This window comes from Drosophila pseudoobscura, chromosome 2 (genome assembly GCF_009870125.1).
Source record: "Drosophila pseudoobscura strain MV-25-SWS-2005 chromosome 2, UCI_Dpse_MV25, whole genome shotgun sequence".
Taxonomy (NCBI): domain Eukaryota; kingdom Metazoa; phylum Arthropoda; class Insecta; order Diptera; family Drosophilidae; genus Drosophila; species Drosophila pseudoobscura.
In genome coordinates this window covers 23,488,334-23,513,478 of record NC_046679.1, presented here as the reverse complement: position 1 = coordinate 23,513,478, position 25,145 = coordinate 23,488,334, and the positions used below count along the sequence as shown (strand labels likewise).

Here is a 25,145-nt window from a genome sequence, read left to right as displayed (position 1 = left end):
GCAATATACTATCGATAGTGCCACCGATTGTTTTGCAGCCCTATTTTACGCACCACCATTTTTGTTTGGACAATGGAGAACAGAATCAATTTATAGAGGAAACGCTTAATTTGGACGAAGTAAAACGCCCACAAGATGTTCAATGGCATGGTGAGAACGATCCGCGACAGCGTCGTCGGAACCTACCCCTCTTGCCATGTCAGCACTCGCCTGGAGGAGCGGAAAGCAAAGCAAAGGGCGATGCGCCAGGAGCGCAGGCGAAAACCAGACAAGCCGGACGATTTTGTCACCTACGAGGACTCGGGCAGCGACGAGGAGACACCCCAGCAGCAGGATGAGGTGCTCCACACATCCTACAACCTATGCGACTACCTAAGGAGCAGAGAGAGTGCTCTCCAGGATGTGGGTATACATTGAATACAAAGATTTCATTTGCATTTCTAACAAATATGAACTTTGCTCTGATCTTTATCTTTCCGTCGACCACCTGCAGCGGCGCAGCGTCAATGTGGAGTATACCAGTCGATACGTGCTCACCCACGACATGCTGCGCGAGACCCAGATCAACCTGGGCTACATCAACAAAGTGTTCTGCTCCAAGTGGCTGAGCAACCGGCAGGTTGTGTTCGGCACCAAATGCAATAAACTGCTCGTCTACGATGTGAACATGCGGCGGGTGGACGCCATTCCAACGCTGTCCAACAGTCGGGCCAATCATCCGGAGGTTCAGGGAGGTCTGCATGCCATTGAGCTGTCGCCTAGTCGCTCGTTTCTGGCCACCGGTGCACGCAACTCCTCCGACATTGCTGTGTATCGCCTGCCCACGCTGGATCCGGTGTGCGTGGGGGAGAACGGACATCGAGACTTGATCATGGGCATGTGCTGGCTGGACGATCAGTTTCTGGTCTCCGGCTCGAAGGACTCGCGCATGGCCCTTTGGCGCATCAACGAGGATCATATGGAGTTTCCAGATGGCGGCGAGGAGGCGTGTCCCACCTTTGCCACCATTCACCCGCTTAGTGTTAAGGAAGTGCGAACTGCACAAAGGGTAAAACGATGGATAGGAGCTGCTGAATGGATGTGGAACTAACTACTGTCCTCCCCCAACAGATACGCTCCCTGTGCTTCAACACGGAGTTCAAGGAGATAGCCGCCCTCTCGCTGAACGGTTACATACACATCTTCAATGCGGAGACCTTCAAGCAGTCACTCTCTCGCAAGCTACCCAACTGCCAGGACAACGTGAGCATTGCCTATCACAACGATGGCCTATATGCGGTCGGCTGTCGCTCCTACACCATCCTACTGGACGCACGCACCCTGCAGACCATCAAGAAGATCACCTCCCGGTACAGTGGATGCGGCATTCGAGCGACCTCCTTCGAGGGCAACCTCTTAACTGTCGGCACTGGCCTGGGCATGCTTCTGTTCTATGATATACGAGCCGGAAAGTATCTGGAGAGCAGCGTAAATGCCTCCCGGACTGTCGCCCTCAAATGCAGTAAAGGAATTGTGGTATGTTGGGGGGTTTTGTTTCCCTTTAAATCAGTTAATGATTGACTTCTGATTACAGTACCCGGAGGATGACTTGGACGGATTCCAGCAGGTGAAATACGTGCCTGCCATCTACACCCACTGCTATGACAGCACGAGGATGCGTCTTTTCGCGGCGGGCGGTCCACTGCCAGCCACGCTGGTTGGCAACTATGCGGGAGTTTGGCAATAGAAAGTATACTACGGAATGTGGTACTCCGGGGTTCAGCAAACTGATTAGCGTTTAAATTTAAAGTAATTTGTTGATTTGTGATCTTTGATTTCTTCGCTCAAACTTTGGCAGGCAATTGGCCGGTTCATCGTTTTTAAAATAAGCAAACGATTAGGTATGTATTACATAGTCAGAACTAAATGGGTTCACCTAAAGATTTTGACTGAACAAGTCGGGGGAAAGCTGGCTTCGGTCCCGAATTCCCCGAATTGATTCTGTTTTACTTTATTCCTCATGGTTATTATTTTTGGTTTTAATTCATCGTGTTTTAATTATATATGTATAAATGATGTATTCCTGTGTGAACAATATACACAGTTAGTAAATTTAATTTTATGCATAATTACCGATCCTATTTATATATAGTTTATATATATATTTAGTACATACGATAAACGTAATACGAAACTAAGTAATAGACAACGCTAGCATTGATTTATAGTCTGATCTATATGGTAATAGAATTTCAAATTAAACAAACTCTCGGCTGGATTCATTTTTAAAAAACAACAAGGAATCTCCAATCTTGTGTATATTGCTCATAGAGTGCTGTATAGGGCGCTCAATACAATGGATATATGTATGAATACAGTACAGTATAAAGTATGGTATACAAAAACAGCAAACGGACAATTTTAAAATACGTTAATACAAAAGGAATTGTACAAGATTTACAGCACATTTATAGTACAGAACTGGCCAATGTTATAGAGTGTCCTACCATCATACAACAGGCAATAATACCATCAACAAATATATTTAAGAACTGTTCCCATTTTGGCCTCCACCGCTGCTGCCGCCGCCTCCGCTCCACGCTGTGAGGAAGCCAGTCCAGCTGCGATTGTTACCATCATTGGACACTGAAATAGAAACGAAGTAAACGATTTACTACAAATCTTGCATATATGTTCAGAGGATAGTCACCCTTTTGTCCCTTGGCCACGCAGTTGAGCATCTCCATCTCGTTGCGGCTCAGGCGGAGAATGGTATTAAGCACGGGAACCAAACGCTGACGCTCATCCGCATTATTCAAGGTAAGGAACTAAAATTTCATAGATTTTCAACCAATCACTTTAGAAATATAAAGATAATATCTATTTACCTTTAAGAAGACGTTCTTCAAGTACTCGGAATTATGCATATGCTGCTCCCGCTCTTCGGATCGCTCCTGCCGGCGCAGCTCCTCCTTGAGCATATCATTCATTTGCGTCAACTTGGCCAGATCCTGTTCGTTTTCGGCCAGGAGGGAAGTCAGATGCTTGACACGACTCTCCTGTATGCCCAGCCGCTCTTTGGTGGCTTGCAGCTGGGCAACCTGGGCAGAGAAGTCGCCTCCGGCCGCCAGTTCCGCCTCGTCATCCTCCTGCATGGAAACGCTGCGTCCAAAGTGGGAAATGGTCGTAACAGTGTCGCTGCTGATTTGGTTCATAGAAGTGTTGAGCAGCTCGTCCAGTGGCATAAAGTCGTGGGAGCGTCTCGAGGCAGTGGAGATTTTACGCTGGGCAGCCAGTTGTGCGAGAGAGGTCTCGCCCGACGGACCATCGATTGTGATGTCGTGATCCATCAGTAGGTCGATTTTGGCCTGCTCCAAGCTGGGTTCTGCAGCCGCTGCAGCTGCATTGTTATGTAAGGACACCTTCTTGTGGTTCTGCTGGGAATTCTCTAGCTGTTGTTCGAGCTGTTTCAGCTGTGCTTGGTAGCCGACATCCATTTGGTCCATTTGTTGGCGATGCTGCTGCATAAGGTCGTGCTGGAATTGCACCTGGCGTTGGTTTTCCAGCGTTAGGGTGTCGTTCTGCTGACGCAGATCGTCCACCAGTATTAGGAGTTCTCTGCTACGTTTCTGCAGATCCGCATTGTCCTGCTGCAGAGCCTCTAGTTGGCTCTCCAGTTGGGCTAGTCTCGCCGACATGCCATCATTGCTGGCACGCAGACTCTTTTCGCTCTCCCGCAGCACGCTCAGTTCATCCTCCAGCTCCTGCTCCTTGTTGGAGCCCTTGTTTTGGTTCTTGCGCAGCACGGCCTGCGCTTTGAGCTTGTATTCGGTGTATTCCACTCGAAGATCTTCCTGGGCACGCTCTGCATTCTTAAGATTAGTCTCCAGTTGCTTGTGCTGCTCCAAATGCGCCTCCAGCTGCTCCGTCCGACTTTCCAGCAGTTGATTCGCCTTGCTCAGCCTTGACTCGTACTGCTGGGCGCTATCCGCCAGCTGTAGACGCATTTGTTCAGCCTCAAGCTTGGCCTGCTCCACACTGTGCTCCAGCTCTTTGTTTTGGGTGAGGGCCTGCTGCTTGCCGTGAACGGCATCTTTTACCTGGACTTGCATGCGGTCGATCTGCTCCTTCAGTTGCTGGGAATGTGATGCTTCTCCGTTCTTGGCCTGCTCGAGTATAGCGATCTCCTTGCGAAGCTGAGCGATAGTGCTCTCCTTGCCCTCCAGGGCCTCCTTGACAGTCTCCAGTTCGTTTGATTTGGCCATCAGCTTGGCACTAACATCGGCCAGGGACTTCTCGGTCGCTTCTATCTCTAGATTGAGGACACTTGTGTTCTTTGTCTTCTCCTTGGACTTTAGTCTTTGGTTCTCCGCTCGGGCGGAATTCAAATCCTGCTGCAGCTGTGCCTGGGCCAGCTTGAGGGCCTCCAGTTCCTCCTTCATGGCTGTATCCTGATCCATCTCCTTGATCTGTTGGGCCTGTTCCTGGAGTTTCTTCTTCAGTTTGGCAGCAAGGGCACGCAGTTTATGGTATTTCTCCTCGTAGCCCTCGTCTAGTTCTCGCAGACGACTTAATTCCTCGGCTCGTGATATTGTCGACGTGGACAGGACGTCACTCTGCGCATCCGCATTCGCCTGCTCCAATTCCTCGACCTTCGTCTGAAGTTGCTCGATTTTCTGAGACTTTTCCCACAACGATTGCTGGCATTCAGAGAGATTCACCTCCAGTTCTCGATACTTCTTAACCTCCACGTCGTGCTGCTCTTGCAGACGTGAGATGACATCGCCACGACCCTTGAGTGCCTCGTTTAGCTCTCGCATCTCGCCCAGCAATCCCATGTGCTCCTTTTCCTTCAGACGTAAACGCGTGAACAGATCCTCATTGTGTTGTGAGAGCGCTATGCAAGCACCTTCGAGGTCCTCCACTTTAATTTGCTGAGTATCACGCTCCACCTGGAGACTTTTGACAATGCTTTGCAATTGATCCAGTTTGGTTCCAAACACGCTGATATTCAGATTCGAGGATTCCTTATCCTTTTTCTGCTGATCGCTCAATAAAATAGACAATCTGTCCACCTCTGCCTTGTGCTGCTCTCTGACCGTTGCCGCCAACTGTTCGGCAGCGATAAGTTTCTTTAGCAGGCTTTCAACATCCAGCCCGTTTTTCTGCTGCTTCACAATCTTGGTCAGGCGTTCAAGGTCGTTGATCCTGAGCAGCAAACGCTCCCTATCGATGCCGGAATCACTGTTGCGCGTTTCTTTGGCGACCAGCTCCGATTCTTTCTTCAGCATCTCGTTCTCCTCGTGCAGGGAAGTCATCTTGTCACACAGCAGTTGCGAGGCACTGATGATCTCCTCCTGCCACTTGGACACGGATGCCGCGTACTCGTGCTGCGTCTCAAGCAGGACACAGCGGCACTCCTTGAGCTTCTTCAGCTTGCGGTGGACATCAATGAAGCGATCCTTCAGGGAATTGAACTTTTTACGCTGCTCCGAGTTTAGATCCTTGACATGCTGATACTTTTCCTGCAGCTCTTGGAGTTCGCTGGCGCGCAGTTCGGATTTCTTGTCCGCTGCCAGCAATTCCTGGCGGAGGGTGTCGTTTTCCGCCTCGACTTCCTTGATTTTTACTATGTCCACCTCTAGGAGCTCCAGATTCTTGCGCTGCTCGTTACCCAAGGCATTGACCTGCTGCATGGCCTTCTCCATACGGTCCACATCCCCCAGGAGGTCGTCGTTTTCATCACTGAGTCGTCCCAGCTGTCGCCTTAGACTCTCGTTCTCAATCTCCAGCTGTCCCAGCCGATCGGCATCGTCTTTGGTCTTGAGCTTCAAGCTATTGACCTGCTCTGTAAGGATTAAATTCTTGTCTGTAAAGTCCTGCACCATCTCTTGCATGGCGGGCAGCGTGTTCTGTTTCTCGGCGGCACGCTTAAGCGCCTCCTTGAGCTGGCGATTCTCTTCCGTGAGTTCTGTGAAGGGAAAATATGATGAATGCTTCTTCTAGAAACTTCTCCACATACCATCTTTTGCAAGCTTTGCTTTCTTGGCAATGTTGAGCAGGCCTTTGTATTTGCTGATGATTTCATCTTTGCTCAGTGCTTCGATTGGGTTCGCGTTCTTCTGCAAATGCAAATTAAAAGAAGATGAGACGTCATCACCAACGACGTCGTCACTTTGATCCAGACCTGATTGGTGTCCCTCGGTGATGCGGTGTCCATGTTACTTGCTAGCGCCTGCCGTTTCAGCTCCTAACCCTGGCATATGCATTTATGTTGCAAATTTCTGTTGTTTATGTCTTTGGGGTGGGCAGGGAGCGTGTTGGATTGTTAAGAAATTATATTGCTTTGGACCCTACAAATCAGCAATTGTCGTCAGCTGTTAGGGTTGTCAGGGCGTGCGAGTGCAAAATATGCAATGCCATAGGGTAGCTGTAGACCATTGTAGACCAAAATTAAATAACCTTAACGCAGTTCAGGTGAAAGATTTGGTGGCTTTTTTTGAGTTCAGAGGAAAGATGGCATGGATCTACAAGAAGAATTTACAATCAGTAATATTTTCCGACATTAACCTCAAGTCATTGAACTGTTTAAATAGAGGGGCTTCAGTGGGCTAAGTTCGTTTTATCATCAGTATATTTACATTATATGTTGAAAACAAGACGGTATATTTCGGTATATTTCTAAGGGTCTCAGACTGTCCGACTGTGTTCTTATCATATTTCCTCATTCGTGATGGATTTAAGTGATAATAGCCAACTGGAGGATCAATATTTCATATACAAACATGAGCAGCTGTTTGGGGAAAGCTTCCCGCTATTCAAGGAGATACGAAGACTGGGCAAACTCTGCGATGTCACGCTGAAGGTCGGTTGCGAGCAATCACAGTCTGCAGTCACCATTTCGCTGCCCATAGCAGCAATGCATTTGCTGACATTATCTATTGTCTAAATATAAATCCCATTCTAAATATTTCAGGTGGAAGATCAAACATTCTCGGCACATCGCGTAGTGCTGGCTGCCACGATACCATACTTTTATGCCATGTTCACCAACAACATGGCCGAGAGTCGGATTAAGGAAATCACTATGAAGGAGAGTGCCATCGAGCCCAGTGCCCTGGAGAGCCTCATCAACTACGTATACAGTGGCCAGGTGCGCATCGACAATCAGAATGTCCAGAGCCTGATGGTCGGGGCGTCGTTTTTGCAATTATCCAATGTTCGAGATGCCTGTGCCAACTTTCTGATCTCACGTTTCCATCCCCACAATGTCCTGGGCATACGCACTTTTGCTGACTCCATGATCTGCCGCCAATTAATCGATGCTGCCGACAAGTACATCGATCAGAACTTTGCCAAAGTCTCTCAGTCGGAGGAGTTCCTCACCCTCGACTGTGACCAGCTGCTAGAACTGATGCGACGCGACGAGCTCAATGTCCGTACCGAGGAGGTGATCTTCGAGGCCTGCATGAAGTGGGTAAAGTACGCGGAGGACAAGCGATCGGAGCTGTTCCCTCAGGTCCTGGCCGCAGTGCGTCTGCCTCTGCTATCCCCCCAATTCCTGGCCGACCGAGTGGCCCGGGAGGAGCTCATCAAAACCTCGCACCAATGCCGGGATCTGCTGGACGAGGCCAAGGACTTTCATCTGATGCCCGAACGTCGGGGGTTGCTCCAGAGTTTTCGCACTCGCCAGCGATGTGGAGAATTCTTTACGGGACAGATATATGCCGTCGGTGGATTGGCCAGCACTGGGGAGTCCGTGAGCACGGTAGAGATATACGATCCTCTTACAAAGAAATGGAAAATGGGTGAACAAATGTCCATGATGAGGTGAGTGCCCTAAAAATGTTTTTTTCTTGAATTAATTAATTGCTTTCCATTCTTTTGCAGATCTCGGGTGGGTGTGGCCGTTCTAGACGGTAAACTATACGCTTTCGGCGGATTCAATGGCACTGAACGCCTCTCCACCGTGGAGGTCTATGATCCGCGTAAGAACAAATGGTCTCAAGGATGTGCCATGCTCTGCAAACGCAGTGCCGTGGGCGTGGCCGCTCTGGACGATTGCATCTATGTGTGCGGGGGATATGATGGCGTCACCTCCCTCAACACCGTTGAGGTTTACTATCCCAAGAGTAATACATGGAAGACGGTGAGTCAAATAAATTTCTGATTAGATTGGAAAACAAATTATTCAACGAACTTCCTCTACAGGTGGCTCAAATGATGAAGTATCGCTCGGCCGGTGGAGTCACCCAGCTAAACGGGTTTGTCTATGCGTTGGGCGGACACGATGGACTGTCTATATTCGATTCGGTTGAACGCTATGATCAAAACGAAGACGCCTGGGTGAAAATGTCGCCCATGCTGAACCGTCGCTGTCGCCTGGGCGTGGCCACGCTCAATGGCAAGATTTACGTGTGCGGGGGCTACTGTGGCAACTCTTTCCTGCGATCCGTAGAGTGTTACGATCCACAGACCGACACCTGGAAACTCGTCACTCCCATGAACTGCAAGCGCTCGCGAGTTGCATTGGCTGCTAATATGGGCAAGCTGTGGGCCATTGGCGGTTACGATGGCGAATCGAATCTATCCACGGTGGAAGTGTACGATCCGGAGACAGACAAATGGACTTTTATGCCACCCATGTGTGCCCACAGCGGAGGCGTCGGGGCGGGTGTTATACGGATCGAATAGCCCCACCGCCCAGCCAAACCCCGTTTCTCTAGCCCCTCTCTTAGGTAGTTAATGTGAATTTCAAATGATATAGTCTAGAATTGATTTGTTTTGTTGAGTGTAATCAAGCTTTAGTGGGCCGCACCGTGTCCGGCTCAGCTCACCTCCAGCAGCTCTCCAGCTAACGAAATTGTTCATAAAGTGTACGAGTATTTCTCTGAAAATTGTTTAGTGGTTATCATTCCAGTTGTCTAATTGTTTAGTTCTATTCTTAGCCTTAAATACTCACTACATTTTTAACCATGTAATCCCTAACTGAAATTGCAATTTTAAAATATACCTACAAATAGTACGTGTTCTCTGATAATCCATTTATCTTTTGTATGACCTTTACAAAGTGCATAACAATATTGCGCAGGTTGATTGCCATACTATTTGTGTAGATGGGTCGATTTATTACCCTGCAATGTTGAATTTGCTATCAGCACCGGAAGATTTGTTACGGCCTAATTCAATAGATTTGAATAAGAAATCGTATGACAAAGTGGTAATATTTTGATCAATATGGGATTACTATCGTATATAAAGAAAATGTCAAATATTAATGGGTATTCAAAGGTTCTAGTAATCCATTCATTCTCGTTTTTTGCTACTCTCAATATCGAAGTCGCGAATCGTATAAATCAATTGTGTTGCGCTCATCCATATGGCCGACAAATACGTTTTATTTGCTCAACAATAAATGGCTGACAAATATTGTTGCAATCTGAAAGACAACAAAAAAGCAAGGAATGAAGAGGGGAGCTAGAAGAGTTTGTATGGGATCTGTGTTTATTATTTTTGGGCACCAATTCGATGCGATTGGGTATTCGAGGGGAGAATTCCGATCTCGAATACTTCATATCTAAGGCTTAGACGTTTATCCAGCTTAACAGCGGATTATTATCAATTATTATCAATTCATTAATTCATCTCATATATCGCACAAATGTCTATACATATCTATAGCTCAGATCCGATGGCAACCCTCTGTTCCCATCCAAATATCAAAGCTTCATCTTAAAACATTTTATCGCTACCCTCGATGCCACTCAGTGGGGTGTCTTGGTTGTTCAATAACCCCCTGTCCCTTTTTTCCATCTTTTCCCCATGTTTCCTCCCTTCGTGTAATGAAATTTTAAATTGAATTTTTTCCACCTGCGACTGTTGCAGTTCCATCGCCGTTCCTTCGACCAGGCCCAGCCACTGGCAACAGGTGGTACTGCCACCCAAAAAAGTCACTCAAAAATAAATCGAAATGAAACCAAACCAAAACGAATACATTTTCTGCCTATCACTGACCCCCATAAAATGTCATTCGCGCTGACAAAAGACCATAATCCAATTAAACCCATACGTACGTACGAGTGTGTTCCGCTCGGGTATATTCCAAAGCGATTCCGTAGCTATCTGGTGAAACCATAGCCATTCCATAGATATCAGCTGCACCCAGCCGGATTGAATGGAGGCGGAGCCTTATCTATTCAGCGGCTATTTGTACAAGCGTCAAAGGCTTTGGCGGCGGAACCTATTTGATTTCGATAATTAAATCACAAATTGCTTGTCTATCGATGGGCAATTTTATTTTAATTAAATGCTAATTATGTTTACCATCGGCTCGGGCAAATATTGGTCGGCGGCGAGTGGGGAGGAGCTGTTAAATGATTCAGTTTTCCGTTTCGGGAAAAGCTAATTGAAACTTTTGCGAGGAAGCGACTGTCTGACTCAATATCTATTGCAATTTAAATGCAAATTTCCCAGAAAGTGCACACTTTCGGAGCAGTTTTACGACGGAAACAGTTCGGAGGAAGGATATATGGCCGAGATAAGCTGAGGCCAGGATGCCGGGCAGGAAGCAGCCGCATTGCCATGTTTAATTTTAGCCCAAAAAAGCAAACGTTGTAGTGGTCGCAACATCAAGAACAATAACAATAAACGCCTGCCCCGCGGACACAAAGGGTACGAGTACACTCGGAAAAACTCAGATCCATTTCAAGTAAATGCCGAGGGTTCAATGAATGTAGCCTTTTCTCAAAACTAATATTACAAAAAAGGTTATTGGCACCTTTTAACGACCGGCTGCTTTAGTTGAAAGTTCTTCCAAAAACGTTCGTTTTTTTTTCTCGGTGTAAAGAGGATGTGGCGGATGTGTCTTGCATCCACTTGGCCTTTGCGAGTGGCGCGTGGGTGGCTGGTCTTATCTTGAACGCTGCCTCGACCTCGCCTCAAGTGCATTGTCGTTGCCGGTGCCGCTTAAATGTGGCATCATCCACGTTTAACCTATGCGGATGCAACTTTCGCCTTTAATTAGTCGCTGCTTTATGACGCATTCCCACATTAATTGCACAGAAAGCGTTAACCATTTTTAATATGAACATGGATATATTTGTCATACTTATTATATGTCCGTTTCTTTTGTTATACTCCAGCAGGGGTGCTATCGTTATGCCCACAAGTTTATAGTATCTGTTTATTTTCTGCCATGGATTTTAATTTTGCAATTTTATCTCCCATACAATCCAAAAAACCTTCAAAGCTTGATATGTAATATTTACACAACTGGTATAAGAACAATGAACCGTAAAATTGTACTTGAATTCTGTTTTTGAAGCTAATGCAACGAACTTTTGAAGGTTGACATAGCCCTGCCAGTCATGATCAAAATACAACCAGAGAAACTATCGAGAGTTGAGTATGCAAGCTTATATTTAAGTTCAGCTTTCAGAATTACCCGTTTGCTCAATGATCCGCGACTGAATTAATAATTTTAATTTGATGCACAATGGCAAATATCAATAAAAGTGCATAATTTTAATTTCGGTAATATTCATCACGACAATTTTAATCATACATTCACCCAAAATGTAAAGACAAAGAAAAAAGCGTATGATTGAAATTAATTTTTTCGCTCAGGCACGTGGTTTGTCCGTCCGCCAGTTGGCCATTTTGCTGCCCATTTCTCATTTCTCATTTTCCATTTCACTTTTTGCTATTTGGTTTTTCTTTGTTCTTTTTTGCATATGTTTTATTCACATATGCAAACAGAATTTCCGTTCAATTCAATTGCGTGGCGAGGAGGCCTTTTTTATTCCACGGTGAAGTGGCGCCCACACACACGAAAAGGATTCGCACACACCTATTCCCCTACACGCACACCAATGCCCCTGCACACACACACATCATGCACACCCACACCTATCCACACACCAGCAGAAAGTAGAATTTCTATTCGACCAATTGTTGATATGCACGAACATTGCTCGTTTGTGCTCGTCGTGCCTGTCGTGTTTCCTGTTTCGGTTTTATCCGATGGTGGTCTATCTGCCGTTGCTTCTTCTTCCACTCATTCTGAATCCATATGCTGCTTCTATCGCTGCTGCTGCTGCTCGGACTGCTCTCGCTGCGCTGCAGCTTTTATAAAAGCCCGCTGCCGCTCTGATCTGTCGCTCAGTTGTTGCATACTTCTCGGCGTGACCGATACGCGAACCTAAGAAACCAAAGAAGGAACAGAAAAGAAAAGACAAACCTCGTTAAAGGTGTAAAATCTAGTGAAAGTGCTTTCCAAATTCAATTGGCAACATTTGTAAGTGCAACTTTTGATTGTATTTTTAACAATTAAACAGAACAAAAACCCAGAAACTTGGGAAAATCTTTATCAAAAAAGGATGGTTTTTACAGATATTTGGTATAATTCTATATTGTTCAGTGCACTTGTGAAACTCTAAGATTCAGTTTAATCAGTGCTCAACTTCTTTCAAAATATTCCATACAAATTTAGTTCATTTAATTTTTACTAAAAGTCATAGTTTGTTTTAGCACGAAAAACATGCATTTGTACATTCCATTTGGAAATCTTGTTAAGTGCTAAAAAAAATTGATAGAAATTTCTCTAACCAGATGTCCTACCAATTTAATATTTTTTAAATAATTTGGTCTACTTTTTTGTATATTAAGGAATACTATCTGTCGAACTGGTTTGTTTATTTGTAAAATTTTATAACGACATGAAAACATTCCAGAATATTTAAACTTTTTTATTGCCATTTTTTGTACAGAATCTACTGAAGATTTCCATGATTTCTTTTTGATCTCTTGGGCCCTCTTAGTGTCATTTCCAAGTTGCTTTTATGACTGGAAATTTTACTAGCTGACCATTAAACTTCTTTTGACAACTTGCAGTTAATTTAAAGGACATTAAAAATACGAACATCCTTTTAAGGCCTGCAAATTCCTTGCTACCAAAGTAAATCTCCTAATGGAGGGTCTTTGACTCGTTGAAAGACCTTCCCCTTTATTGAAATGAATAATTGGAGAGAGGTTAGAGTTAACAAGTTCGGAGTTTCTGATGATATCCTCATTACTACTGGGTGCTGGAAAAAAACATAACAAAAATTATGTTTCCTTGAAATTATGGACAAAAGTTCGCTTTGTTTTATATCTTCCAAACAATGGAGGATGGCCACCATCAATTGGCAGCCGGCGGCGAGAGCTAATAAAAGGCAGCATCAATGCCCAGATACAGATGCATGGACGAGTCTGGGAGGGCACACATCCGGTGGCAGCACGCAACGAGGCGTCCATTAGGGGACCACTCTCCCAAAAAGTGTATCAGGGGATTGAAAAGAACTATAGGGGGGGGATATGGGCTGTATGGAGGCGGCGGGAATGTCATGGACGACATGAGGTGACGCTTTAAAACTGCCCCTGGGTCTTAACTTGTTTTATGTCAACTTGGACAACAGCATACCGGCAGAAGAGCAGAACAACAGAATGACGGGAACACGGCAATTACATCATGTGTAGCTCGGCAAATACTTGAGTTCCAGCTGCGCCTAAAAGATGCTTTAAAATGTATCTTTGTTGCAAGTGTGTGCGTGTTTTGTGTGGGCATATGTGTGAGAGTGTCCACAGTAATTAACCCAAGCAACAACTGTACCTGAGATGGACTCATTATAGACACAGGGGATGGTCAAGTGGGGAGCAATTCGCAGTCCCTAGATTTGTTCAGCTAATGAGCTGGAGCAGAAAGAGGATCTAAACTGGGACTCTCTAATGGAATATATGTGATTATAAATAGTTAAGGACCACTTTCAAGTGAATATTGTACTATAATTTTGTTTGGTTTTAATAAAAGCTATTCTGTGAATCGGAAAAATAAAGTGTCAACAATTTTAAGTAAAGATTTCAGGAACTGAACGTAATCACATGTGCTAGGGATAGGTTAGGAGTACAGAACGTAATGACATCTGTTACTGTTAGTGCTTCAAAGCGTAATCACATCTGCTGGGAGTACGTACAGAGTGTAATTACATCTGTTACGGTTAGAAGAGGGGCTGTTGGAAAGGTGGCTACGCAAATAACTTGGCTCGTGTGGGGTTTGGTTAAGATATATTCTTTCTTTCTGTATTATCTCCAAGAGCTAGATCCAAGACTGCATTACAATTATATTAGGGTTTTGTAATGTATTTTGGGGTGTCAGTATTTGGCAACGTCTCGTACCTTGCGCGGTTCTCGCTTAAGTGCCGACCGATCGCCGACCTCCTCGGCGACCTCCTCGGTGCGTGTGAGCTCCGATTTAGAAACCCCTTAATATTTCAACAGTCTTGCTTTAATTTTCCTAAATCAAACGAGCTAAAGAAAAGTTTAATTCAATCAACGAAGGAAGTCCACTCAGGCTGGGAAAGCCAAAGATAGACACACAGACAGATGGGCTGCGAAACTGTCATAAAAAATCACTTTTCGGCTACCTAAAAATCAACGAACCACGACGCGACGCTCTTCTGGCCCTGCCTTTGACTTGGAGCTCATCAGCGCACTTTGTGGATTTCAATCTCAATCATTTGGGATTAATTTGGGCAAGGCACAAAGGTCACACATGTTAGAGCCTCGCCTCCCACTCCTGCTGGAGCCACCCACCCACATCTTTAATGAGTCTTTTACAAAAAGGATGACGAGACAGACTAACTGGCTTTATTGCCTCACCAGGAGCTTAAATCGCTTAAATTTACATTTAAATGTACATTAACAAATGATGCAGGATGTAGGGGGGTTGTGTGCATGCCGAGGATATCTTAGATCTAACCAGTTCTGGCATTCAGTATGGGTGTGTCCCGGAAATGCAGCTCCGTGGAGGCAGGAGCCTGTTGATACTCGACCACCACAATGCTATTCGTGCCGACTTTGAGCACCGGCGAGGGAACATAGAGGGTGACCTGTGGCCCCACCAGAGGCCAGTAGCGGCCGAGATTCTCGCCATTCAAGAAGACAATGCCCTTACCCCAGCCGGACATGTCGAGGTAGGTGTCTGCCAGGTCCGCCTCCTGGATAATATCGAGCATACCGTGGTAGATGGCCGGTCCCGAGCGGAGCATATGCTGGGGCTTCCTAAGCTCCTGGAAGCCCATGCTAGCCGCCTCATTGGACTGGCTGATAAGCTCTTCCAGACTTTCGAAGGAGTCCAGTGGGAATGTGGTCATGTTCCAGTTGGTCAGCAGTTGCTTGTCTAGCCGCACATCCCTCGTGATTCCCTTAAAGTCGTTGAGCTGCCGTCCAAAGTTGATCCTTCCCTGGTTCTCGACCAGGATCTGCAGACGCCGTCCAGCACTGGCACTCAGAGGAATCGAAAACACGGGTGTCTCCCGGGCCAGCAATCCCACATATTCATTGTCCACATAGACATAGCCACGATCTGCCAGTCCAGCCACATTCAGGATGCTCGGATCACGCTTGAAGCGGGGTAACCAAGTCTCGTACAGCACCAGTCCGGAGTACTGCCCCAAGGCCTCGAAGGTCTTCGGCCTGGGAGCCTGCACCATACCTGTGGCCAGCTTCTTGCGTGTTCCCGTGGCAAACAGGGTGCAGCAACTGACCAGCCGCACTGTTCCATAGGCACGCTTTGGCACGGGTTCCGGAACGGGCAGGCTGGGCAGCGGGAGATATCGGGCGATGATCTTCCGGAGAGCCAGATACTTGGGCGTGGGGTCGCCGGCCTCTGTCATGGGTGCATCGTAGTCGTAGCTGGTGATGTCCGCTATGTAGTTACCAGGTCCGTTCTCATTGGCGCCTGCAGTGAAGCCAAAGTTTGTGCCGCCATAGAACATGTAGAAGTTGACACTTGCCCCTTGGTCCAGCATGTTTCTGTAAGGTATTAGGAGTTTATAACCATCTTCTTGCCAGTGAAAGCTCTTTTCGAAACTTACATAAAAGTTCCAGTAATCGAGTTCGTGCTCACATTGGCCATGGGCTCCGTCCAGTGCGTAAGCCAACCTGGATAATACTCCGCATTGACCAAAGGACCATTGGGCTGGTACTGCCTCAACCTTGCCCAGGTTGCGTCCAGATCATTGGTAGCCCCAAAGTCCAAGGTGGCCAGAACGTTTTCGATCTTGCCGCAGCGCAGAACGCTGGGCCCGTCGTTGGTGAAGAGCACGGCGTGGCCCTTCACATGGCTCTCTGTTTCGTCGCGCAGCCATGTCCGGTATTTGGAGTCGCAGGCAAAGTACGAGCCATATTCGTTCTCCACTTGTACCATTATGATGGGTCCACCATTCGCGTACAGATAAGGAACCATACGGGTGAAGAGCTGGTTATACCAGATGCGTACCTCGCTGAGATAGTCTAAGGGTGGAACGGAAAAAGAGTTAAATCGAATTGGTTGATAGATTTTCTCGTCCACTTACTGACATCCGCAGTGCGGAGTTGGATGTTCGGATACTTTTTGAGCAGCCAGTAGGGAAAGCCGCCCATATCACGTTCCGCACAGATGTACGGACCTGGACGAAGAATAACCAGCAGGTCCTCGGCCACAGCCAGGCGGATAAAGTGCTCCAAATTGGCTATGCCCGTCCACACGTACGTCCCATCCCGGGGATTATGCATCGACCATTCCACGTAGCTACAGAGCACATGATTAGGATATTTTTGATCAAACTGGGATCTGAAACCTACGTGGTCACCGCATTGAGTCCGGCTGCTCTCATTGTCCGCAAATGCCTCTGCCAGGTGGCGGGATGGGCGCGGAAATAGTGAAACGATCCGGCAATAAAACGGAAGGACACACCGTCCTTCAAAAACTGATCATTTGCGTAATCCACCGTGAAAGTTCGATTCCCATGTGCTGCCCCCATTAGGGAAACGACGCCCCAAAGGGACGCCACGATCATCAGGCCGAGCTTCATCTTGCTGAAGTAGAGAATGCGGCGTTATTTTTTAGCAAGAAAGAAAACAACGACAAATTTCGTTGAACTTAAGGAAAATTCTACCTCCAAAGAGAATGTAAATTGAACGAGGATAAATACATTTTTGTATTAAATTTGGTGTTTTTTTTTACCAGTTGTATATCTAATTGAAGTTTGATTCTAAGGTGATTTCGTTTTTAGAAATCATCTTTCTTTCCCAAATTGTGGTTTTTATATGTACTACATATGTTGGAAGTAATTTACCGCCTTATAAAACCATAAATTACTTATTTATTTTTGTATTTTGTATTACATTTATGAACGTAATTTGTGACATTTTAAATGAATGGCCTTTAGGAGAATAAATGGAGTTGAACTGTAAGATTGTCATACATTTATTAAGACTCAAGCCATTAATAAGATTATTTTATTAATAAACATTTCTGAAATAAGACATAAACAATCTTGTCTTGATACTGCCTATAGAAATCTCAGTTCAAAATTTAATTAGTCTAATTTCCCACCAAAAAAATGTGGTCTTATATTCTGCTAGGTCAACCCCTTCTCCATCATAACCTATGAGTTCTATGATGATACATACATACATATATATGGATATTCTGCTAGGTCAACCCCTTCTCCATCATAACCTATGAGTTCTATGATGATACATACATACATATATATGGATATTCTGCTAGGTCAACCCCTTCTTCATCATAACCTATTAGTCCTATGATGATACATACATACATATATATGGATACCTAATAATGTTTCCTAGAAGTGCATAATACTACGTCTAAGATTTAGTCTTAGATTACTACTTCTGGTTCATTTATTACTACCTATCACTTCTGTAGAGCTAAACCTCAGCCTACTTCAAAGTAGATCTAGCTAAATTATTCCTCTCTTATTTTATTGGAACCATAGTACATGGTTTCCGTTCGAAGCACCTTCGATTTGGTCTATTCAAGAATTGTCTATTCAATTCTGACAATGCACTTATGCACGAGAATGTACATATCTTCCGGCTAGGCAAGCCCCTTCCGCTTCCTAGAACATCTATCTAAATCATCTCAAATCTGTTCGGTCGAGTTCATTTCAGTTCAGAACTCGTGCCGTCGTCTCAGTTGTGATGCTTCAATTGAAGTTCATGGCTCAATTGCTTAGTGACAACAAAATGATTTAATCTCTTGTTTGTTTTGCTTATAAATTGGTTGAAAATTTTCATCAATTTCCATCAGTCCTCCCGTCCAGCCCGTACCCCTCTCGAAAGTCAATCATATCATTTTTTCGACTTAAATGTTATGTTCCCGCTCATCAATTTATGCACCCCTTAAATGTACTGTTACGAATTAGCTTTCATCATTGTTTGTGGAGTTGTTTCTCTCTGATCGAGCAGCTGTTTAGCAATTATTATTAAATGTTTTCTTAGCATTTTTATAACAAATTTATTCTCTTATCAACAGCACTTTTTTCATTCTTTTTCTTCTTTTTTTATTATTATACATATATATTGCTTTTGCGATTTGACATTATGCTACGTGTGTTTGTGGTTTCTTCTTGTTGTTCGCTGATTATTCTGTACAATAATTATCCCGGCAATACATTATTATTGCTGTGTATGAGAATATTCTCCGTGATTCATGATATGTTGTGTACGGCTGAATGTTTTGATAATTTGAGAAGTAATTTTCTGGTTGGCAAAGTTGTTTTTTCATGGTTTTGTGAAATTTGTAATGAAATGGAACGTTTTTATTTATGAATTCTAAATAGGGAGAGATTATTAATGAATTGGAATGCTTTCTTTGTTGTTTTGCAAGAATTCACTATCAAATTCAGAAAGTATGTCAGAAGGGCATTTATTTTCATAGGGGAATCTGCAATGATGTGTTCCGGTTCTGGGAATCGATTTATAACGATCTTAGAAAAGTTTACATATGATTCTATGGAAACAGAAAGTATTTCCCCTTAATTATTGATTATATTCTAAGAATCTCACTATCACTATTAATAAGGTGATTTAAATATGTATGTATTCTGTAGTTTCCCTTTGCAGTGATACCTAGAAAGTATTCCCCTGTCAACAGATTACAAGTACATTCCGTGATTCCCTCAATGAAGAACAACAATAAGTTTCAGATTCGTCCCTGATAATTAAAAATCATGATCTGTGGGTGAAATGATCTGTGAAAGCGTAGCCTTGAACTTGCCATTAACCTCACATTGAATAAAATGTATTAAAACAATCATTCAAAAAAAGACAAGAGAATCTAAAAAACAAAAAAACTTTTCCATGAAACCCAAGTTGAGTCAACAAGAAAAACGAGCAGAGATATGTATATATTTAACGGAGCCCTAAATGGGAATGGAAATGGGAACGGGAACACGAGCACACATTTAGAGGCATTTGACCCAATTCAATTATTTTGCATGTACCCGTACTCGTACTCGTACCCCAAACCCTATCTCTGGCTCTTTTACTGAACTGTGGCCCCCCACCCCGTTGCACGTTCCCTTTAACATTTGTACTTCACCGACAATGAGGCGAGAAAGTTACGGCTTTTGTTTTGGCATAGCTGCATTGTTCTTTGAGTTGAAGGAACCCCTCGAGGCTTGGATTGGGATAGGAACCAATAATCGACCTACCAGATCTCAGATCTCTCTGAGCACTCACCTCACTGATAACACTGATAACAATTATTAGAAAATCTCACTTTTGATTCTGTTATGTGGAGCACACTCGGTTGAAAGCGGAAGATCGGTAGCCGCGGAAGGGAACAGAAGCGACTGGCTCGGTTGAAAGCTGAGTACGGAATGATCGTGCGTTGACCACAAACCGCCGATTAAGTGCAGAATCGAAAGCGGCAGCCGCAACATGAGGCGCAGGCAATTGCATTGCGCCAGCAACATTTTCTGGGTAACGAAGTGTTGAAAGATACGAAGACGTAATGAAACGAATTAGAAGATGCAGAACCGAAGACGAGCCACAGGTTCAAATGTCTATATCTTGCCCATATAAAACACATGTTTCCTTGAGAGCTGAGAAATTTACTCAACGTCTACTATATTTGTAAAGAGTATGTCAACTAATTGAAGTGTGGGTCATCTGTAGATCGGCCTCGGTATAATTATCGTTAGAGCCTACAATGTTACTTCAGAAAAAGGACTCCCTGCAGCTGATCCCTAACCTTCAGCAGGACCTATCGTTTATTGCTTGGGGATAAGGCTTAACCACCAGCTATGACCTATAACCTGGCCCATTGGCATGCCCCAGACAAGGCCTCAATATTAATGTAAATTTATTTAAAATACGCACGCCCGACCCGATATCGAACTCTGGAGCGGGGCGGGGAGGGGGCTGCAGCTGCCGGGCAAAAACTCAGAGTTCACAATCCAGAATCCAGACCCGATTCAAAAGTACAGTCACGCTTCATATTTTATGCATTAACTGTGCTCGTGTGTGCGTGCTCCTCCGTTCCAGTTGTGTGTTTGCTTTGGCCAGAACTTTTTGGCATGCAAAAAAGGGTGACGAGAATGCAGCCCGAGGCCAATAGGCCAAAAGTGAATTTTCCATGTTGTTTTATTATTAATTTTCATACGCTTTCTGCCATCGTCGGACTCTATTGCTGGGCCATGTTCTGCAGGCCTTTAGCCGGGCTAATAGACAAACCTCTATTATACACATCCATAAGGAGGAAGCAGAACACACACACACAAACACACACACACACGCTGAAAGAGAGAAAACTGGCGAAAATGTAAATCTAGACGTGCCCGGGCCCGTTTCCGTGCCCATCTTTAATCTCACACGCCTGTCGGCGGTTTAAAGTGTCCTTTGGGATGGACACGCACAAAGAAAGCACACAGAAGGCTGGAGTACAGCCCCTACATAGACAATTAGACAACATACAAGGACACGTTAGCAGCTTAGCCGCATTCCACACGGAGACACATTAAGGCACTGTCGTGGGAGTTGGATGCCAAAGGACGAAAGTGTGACTAGTGCTTGTCGTAGTCCTGGCTCTGGTCCGGTGCCATTGTTTGACTGGCTGCTGTCAGTTTCATGTCCTCGCAGGACTCTGAACCGGGGGGCGTTGACGTGGCAGGGCACGGTAGCACCCAAAACCGGAAGCTTAGCACACATTCGCCGCCGCCAGTCTGTTAATTCTGTGGCAGCAAAAGTTTGGCATGGCATTAGTGTCGACGGATACGATGGGATGATGAGGCAATTAAAGGGTTACAAAAATTTCAATAGGGAATGGGTTCTACTTTTAGCTCTTTTTTCGATCCCAATGCCTGGCTTTCTCCAAATGGTGTCCCAGTAATTGCACTTTCTACGCCCAACCACATTTCTCTTGGTTTTCCCCACTGTCTAGCCTATGGTACGCACTTTTCCTGATGCTTTGACATTTCCCGTATTATCTTTTTCCTTTTCACATTTAAAGTACAAAACTTTACGGCGCCCTGCACTTTAGCTCAACCGTAACTCAAATCCCTGGACAAACACAAGCCCACAGCCCCCGGCACCGCCCCCGGCACCATCACCGACGACCCAATTATTGTACTCAGTGGCGATGAGGCTTAAGTGGCAACCGACAACCTGTTGATTGTGGCAAATGCAACATCAATTCAATTCAAATGCATTTCGTTAAGTTGTTCAATTGAATTGCTCTTTTTCTGCTGCTGCTCCATTATCCGCACCTTTTCCTATCTCCACCTTAGCCTCAGTCCTCAGGTCTGCCCATCTATATTCCTGCGCGGTGTCTGCTCTCTTCTGTTTGCTTGCTGCCGCCTGGGGCAATCAATTGAATTACATGTTTGTTCTTGTTTCCTGTGCGCGCATCGTTAGACTTTTCCATAGTTTTTGATACCCACGAAGGGGGGTATGATGATTTCCACCTATATAATGTATATCAGCACTAGTTGAGTCGAAGAGCCATGTCTGTTGTACTTCTTCTGTGAAAGAAGTTGCTATTTTTTTGTACTTACTTCTGGATTTAACTTTGCAAAGATCCTTGTATTTGTTACAAGCAATATCGTAGTGATAGAAAAGATATAGCCCTAAGGGCTATTAGGGCAGATTAGATTATAAACTATGTATATTCCAATATGGTATGGACGTTCAAGGGTATCGACCGCTTCGGTAGACAACATTAAGCCTTCCTCTCTTCTTTCAGTAGTTGTTGCAGTTGCTGTTGTTGTTCTGACACCATTTCTCTATCTTCGAGTCTTATCAAGGCGTAACGCTCCAGGCCGAGAGCATTTGCATGGCAATTTGACTTAACAAGGCGTGGCTGTGTCGGCTGTGTCGACTATATAGCCGCATAATCATGTGTGGCATCATTGGAGGCTGGCTGCCTCCTGTTGCTGCACTAAAACCCTCTTCCTCTCCAGCCTATTTGCATTTGTTTGTGGTACCATCCGCATCATGCAGCATCGGAGCAACCGTTAGGTCTGCAAATGTATGCATATGCAACTTGAAATTCCGCTTTTGGAGAGGGTCCCCGCAACCCATTCCCCTCGAGAACTAGACCACAAAAAGGTCAAGTAGACCCTCGCCCCCGCGAGTCGTTTGTAAGTCTAAGTGCAGCACAGCAAATATATGCAAAAATCTGAAAAGAGAAAACATCAAACACACAAACAAAACAGGAAGTGAAACTGGAAAACAGTTTGGGGGAAATGGATTTCACCCGACGGCAGACAAATGTTGAACAAATATTAAATCCCACATAAACAGAATGGCTTTTGTTGATCGATTGCAGACGTAAAGAAATCTTGTAATATTACAACCTAGGGCTGAGGATATACTATTTTTGTGAATTAAAGAATTAAAGATTATCGTTCACATGTTATACTCTAGTCTCTCCATTAATTCTCTTGAGGTCTTATACCAATACCCGGCGCTTCCATTTCAGCTCCCCTTCCAGCTGTGATCCGATACCAAACGCCCGCCTAAAAGCTCGCTACGATCAATGCGCAGTCAGGGAGGTTCGTTTGCAGTGGCGCTGCTGCTTCTGCTGCTGTTAACAGCCGCTGCCACAGCGGCCGATGCCGAACCAGATGTGGAGTCCTCTGTTAGCACCCTGCCGCCGGGTGCAGACGCTCCCAGGAGGATGGTAAAGCGTGCACCCACTTCCAGCTTCATAGGGATGCGTGGCAAGAAGGAGGATGAGAAGGATCAGCGTGCGGCCGATTGGATGGGACCCGATCCTCTCGACTATGCCGATATGGATGAGGACAGCATCTACTACGAGAACGGGAAGCGGCTCAAGAAGGCCCCCATGTCGTTTGTGGGCATGCGAGGCAAGAAGTATATACCCATTAGCAACCGTCTGTCCGACGTCTTGCATCAGATAGAGGAGCAGCGAATGCGCGAAAACCTTCTCGAGGACCTATTCGAGCGCCTGGCGGCAGGAGACGACAGTGTTGGGGATGTTGGGAAGCGGGCACCCACAGGTTTCACGGGAATGAGGGGCAAGCGACCGATGAGCGGAGACGATGACGATAATGATGCCATGGAGCTGCTCCAGAAACGGGCTCCGGTCAACTCCTTTTTGGGCGTGCGCGGCAAGAAGGATGTTTCCCATCAGCATTACAAGCGAGCGGCTCTGTCAGAGGTAAGAAACAGCTAACACTTGTCCGTCCACCAGCTTTTTGAGAATCTAATCGCCTCCAGTTCTGGCACAATTTCTTAAAAAAGGCCTACGATGTGAGGGGCAAGAAGGAGCGATACGCGGACTTCAACAGCAAATTTGTGGCAGTGCGTGGCAAGAAGAGTGAGCAGGACGCTGGCCTAGACACTGGTGATGGCATTGGCGATGGCGATCAGCAATACCTGGTGCGTCCCTGGCTCTACCTTTGGGCCGATAACAAGCGGGCGCCCAGTGGCTTTCAGGGCATGCGCGGCAAGCGTCCAGGTGAGTGCTGGCCGATCCTCAATCCCTGATCCTCAGCTGTGATTAATCATCTTCCTTCCAGCGCTCGCCGAATAGACGACGTTCGCTTCATGGGGTTGACAGTGTTTGAAGTTCCTTTTAGAGCTGCGAAACTAGGAAGAGAAGGCAGAATCAGACAAGTATCAGAGTTACAGACGACGACAAAAGAGTGTTTGCAATAATCTCAGGGCTGGCGATTATTGCAAGCACCTTATGCTAACACACGCACACACACAACACAAGGACACAATTGGCTTTGCAACATTTTCTTTCGGTGTAATGTAGAACGAGACTTGAATTGAATCCAAAGCCTCCCCAATCATTGATCTATCTATTGCATATCTAATTGTAAAACTCTTAATCAAAATTAGCAAGAAATTTAATGCACGAGTGACAAAAACCAAAAAGAAAAAAATTACTACACGGGGAACACATTTATTTATTTTCAAATATATATATTTAAAGAAAAACAACTTTCATTGTGGTACATACATCTACGTATACAAGATATATATAAATATAATACGAAAATATAGCACAAATAAATATTGTAAATATTGTATGGTAACTAATGAATGAATAAACAATGATTCCACAAAAGGATAATCCTAACAATTGCTATTGTCCAAAGTTGAATCCTCTTTCTTTTTTTGCTACAGATGATAACCAAATGTCGTGACTAACAAGCGACACAGAGAACAATTAAAAAGTAAGAAAACCCATAAAAGAGTCTTCTCACAATTCCCAGAAATTCAATTCCATCTACACATGTGCATCTTGTACCTCTCAAAGTAAACAGATTGTACATGCAAAACAAAATAAGACACAACGGAACAGTTTCTAAATATGAACATACACAGACTCTTAATAAGCTGGAAGACCCCATTCCTATCCGTAGCCAGAGCCAGAGCCAGACCTGACCGGACCAGACCACTGGGTGACGAGAAGCAGTGATTGATGGCTGCTAGGGAGTCAGTCGTCCGAGGCTGGACAGTTTCGGGAATAACCGAGTTTGTGGCGAGCTGGATAACACTTACACTAACAGGTAGGCCAGCTGTATGGCCACAAAAATTATGGCCCTTACCTGAGGGAACAATTCCAGGAAAATTTAAATTTAAGATTATACAAATGAAAACAGTAGAGTATTAGTACTCAGATTCGAGACTCTGATTCGTATATTTCTTTTCCCCTGTTGTGTGGTGTAACAACACTTATCGCAGCTCGCACTTTCACAAATTGTACACACGAATTTGGCATTTGCCACACTCCCACCGCCCGCCCGTCACACGCCAATAAAAAGCGTCACCAAAAGTTCTCTCAGAAGCCCGCAGCCCAA

The 25,145-nt window shown here is 45.1% G+C and overlaps 5 protein-coding genes and 1 long non-coding RNA gene across 8 annotated transcripts; 3 read left to right on the top strand and 3 right to left on the bottom strand.

Moving 5' to 3' along the window:
- The first annotated feature begins 4 nt into the window (after positions 1 to 4).
- On the top strand, positions 5 to 2,108 carry DCAF12 (DDB1 and CUL4 associated factor 12-like protein). The gene is made up of 4 exons (XM_001359446.4): positions 5 to 402; positions 494 to 1,048; positions 1,111 to 1,515; positions 1,574 to 2,108. The coding sequence occupies exons 1-4, from the start codon at positions 136 to 138 to the stop codon at positions 1,724 to 1,726; spliced, it is 1,380 nt and encodes a 459-aa protein (XP_001359483.1). The 5' UTR covers positions 5 to 135; the 3' UTR covers positions 1,727 to 2,108.
- Positions 2,109 to 2,279: 171 nt separating this feature from the next.
- On the bottom strand, positions 2,280 to 6,387 carry GCC185 (GRIP and coiled-coil domain containing 185 kDa). Its single transcript, XM_001359445.4, has 5 exons — positions 6,167 to 6,387; positions 6,002 to 6,101; positions 2,868 to 5,950; positions 2,690 to 2,807; positions 2,280 to 2,625 (listed from the first exon to the last, which is right to left on the bottom strand). Exons 1-5 carry the CDS (start codon positions 6,197 to 6,199, stop codon positions 2,525 to 2,527), a joined length of 3,435 nt encoding a protein of 1,144 aa, XP_001359482.3. The 5' UTR covers positions 6,200 to 6,387; the 3' UTR covers positions 2,280 to 2,524.
- Positions 6,388 to 6,633: 246 nt separating this feature from the next.
- On the top strand, positions 6,634 to 9,019 carry KLHL18 (Kelch like family member 18). The gene is made up of 4 exons (XM_001359444.5): positions 6,634 to 6,844; positions 6,956 to 7,809; positions 7,870 to 8,128; positions 8,191 to 9,019. The coding sequence occupies exons 1-4, from the start codon at positions 6,713 to 6,715 to the stop codon at positions 8,671 to 8,673; spliced, it is 1,728 nt and encodes a 575-aa protein (XP_001359481.1). The 5' UTR covers positions 6,634 to 6,712; the 3' UTR covers positions 8,674 to 9,019.
- A 3,100-nt stretch (positions 9,020 to 12,119) lies between these two features.
- Tk (Tachykinin) lies at positions 12,120 to 24,259 on the top strand. 2 transcript variants are annotated; one of them, XM_001359442.4, is made up of 4 exons: positions 12,120 to 12,274; positions 22,790 to 23,491; positions 23,551 to 23,791; positions 23,853 to 24,259. In XM_001359442.4, the coding sequence occupies exons 2-4, from the start codon at positions 22,847 to 22,849 to the stop codon at positions 23,864 to 23,866; spliced, it is 900 nt and encodes a 299-aa protein (XP_001359479.3). In that variant the 5' UTR covers positions 12,120 to 12,274; positions 22,790 to 22,846; the 3' UTR covers positions 23,867 to 24,259. The 2 variants fall into 2 exon arrangements, with proteins under 2 accessions (XP_001359479.3, XP_015037927.2); XM_015182441.2 differs by having other exon boundaries at positions 12,121 to 12,274; positions 23,575 to 23,791.
- On the bottom strand, positions 14,640 to 19,689 carry Ect3 (Ectoderm-expressed 3). 2 transcript variants are annotated; one of them, XM_015182442.2, is made up of 5 exons: positions 19,549 to 19,689; positions 16,639 to 16,872; positions 16,371 to 16,585; positions 15,891 to 16,308; positions 14,640 to 15,828 (listed from the first exon to the last, which is right to left on the bottom strand). In XM_015182442.2, the coding sequence occupies exons 2-5, from the start codon at positions 16,866 to 16,868 to the stop codon at positions 14,769 to 14,771; spliced, it is 1,923 nt and encodes a 640-aa protein (XP_015037928.2). In that variant the 5' UTR covers positions 16,869 to 16,872; positions 19,549 to 19,689; the 3' UTR covers positions 14,640 to 14,768. The 2 variants fall into 2 exon arrangements, with proteins under 2 accessions (XP_015037928.2, XP_001359480.4); XM_001359443.4 differs by lacking the exon at positions 19,549 to 19,689 and adding an exon at positions 16,953 to 17,088.
- On the bottom strand, positions 20,640 to 22,173 carry LOC117184717 (uncharacterized). Its single transcript, XR_004470150.1, has 2 exons — positions 21,864 to 22,173; positions 20,640 to 21,773 (listed from the first exon to the last, which is right to left on the bottom strand). It is a non-coding gene; the product is annotated as an uncharacterized lncRNA (long non-coding RNA).
- Positions 24,260 to 25,145: the final 886 nt, after the last annotated feature.

Coding starts and splice junctions, on each gene's coding strand:
- Tk (XM_001359442.4), top strand. CDS start 22,847: ATGCGCAGTCAGGGAGGTTCGTTTGCAGTGGCGCTGCTGCTTCTGCTG. Junction 23,492..23,550: donor AGCGAGCGGCTCTGTCAGAG/GTAAGAAACAGC, acceptor AATCGCCTCCAG/TTCTGGCACAATTTCTTAAA.
- GCC185 (XM_001359445.4), bottom strand. CDS start 6,199: ATGGACACCGCATCACCGAGGGACACCAATCAG. Junction 6,102..6,166: donor CACCGAGGGACACCAATCAG/GTCTGGATCAAA, acceptor TTGCATTTGCAG/AAGAACGCGAACCCAATCGA. Junction 5,951..6,001: donor AGCAAAGCTTGCAAAAGATG/GTATGTGGAGAA, acceptor TTCCCTTCACAG/AACTCACGGAAGAGAATCGC.
- KLHL18 (XM_001359444.5), top strand. CDS start 6,713: ATGGATTTAAGTGATAATAGCCAACTGGAGGATCAATATTTCATATAC. Junction 6,845..6,955: donor TCTGCGATGTCACGCTGAAG/GTCGGTTGCGAG, acceptor TAAATATTTCAG/GTGGAAGATCAAACATTCTC. Junction 7,810..7,869: donor GAACAAATGTCCATGATGAG/GTGAGTGCCCTA, acceptor ATTCTTTTGCAG/ATCTCGGGTGGGTGTGGCCG.
- Ect3 (XM_001359443.4), bottom strand. CDS start 16,990: ATGTATTTATCCTCGTTCAATTTACATTCTCTTTGGAG. Junction 16,586..16,638: donor GGACTCAATGCGGTGACCAC/GTAGGTTTCAGA, acceptor TGTGCTCTGTAG/CTACGTGGAATGGTCGATGC. Junction 16,309..16,370: donor ACTCCGCACTGCGGATGTCA/GTAAGTGGACGA, acceptor TTCCACCCTTAG/ACTATCTCAGCGAGGTACGC.
- DCAF12 (XM_001359446.4), top strand. CDS start 136: ATGTTCAATGGCATGGTGAGAACGATCCGCGACAGCGTCGTCGGAACC. Junction 403..493: donor GAGAGAGTGCTCTCCAGGAT/GTGGGTATACAT, acceptor GACCACCTGCAG/CGGCGCAGCGTCAATGTGGA. Junction 1,049..1,110: donor AAGTGCGAACTGCACAAAGG/GTAAAACGATGG, acceptor CTCCCCCAACAG/ATACGCTCCCTGTGCTTCAA.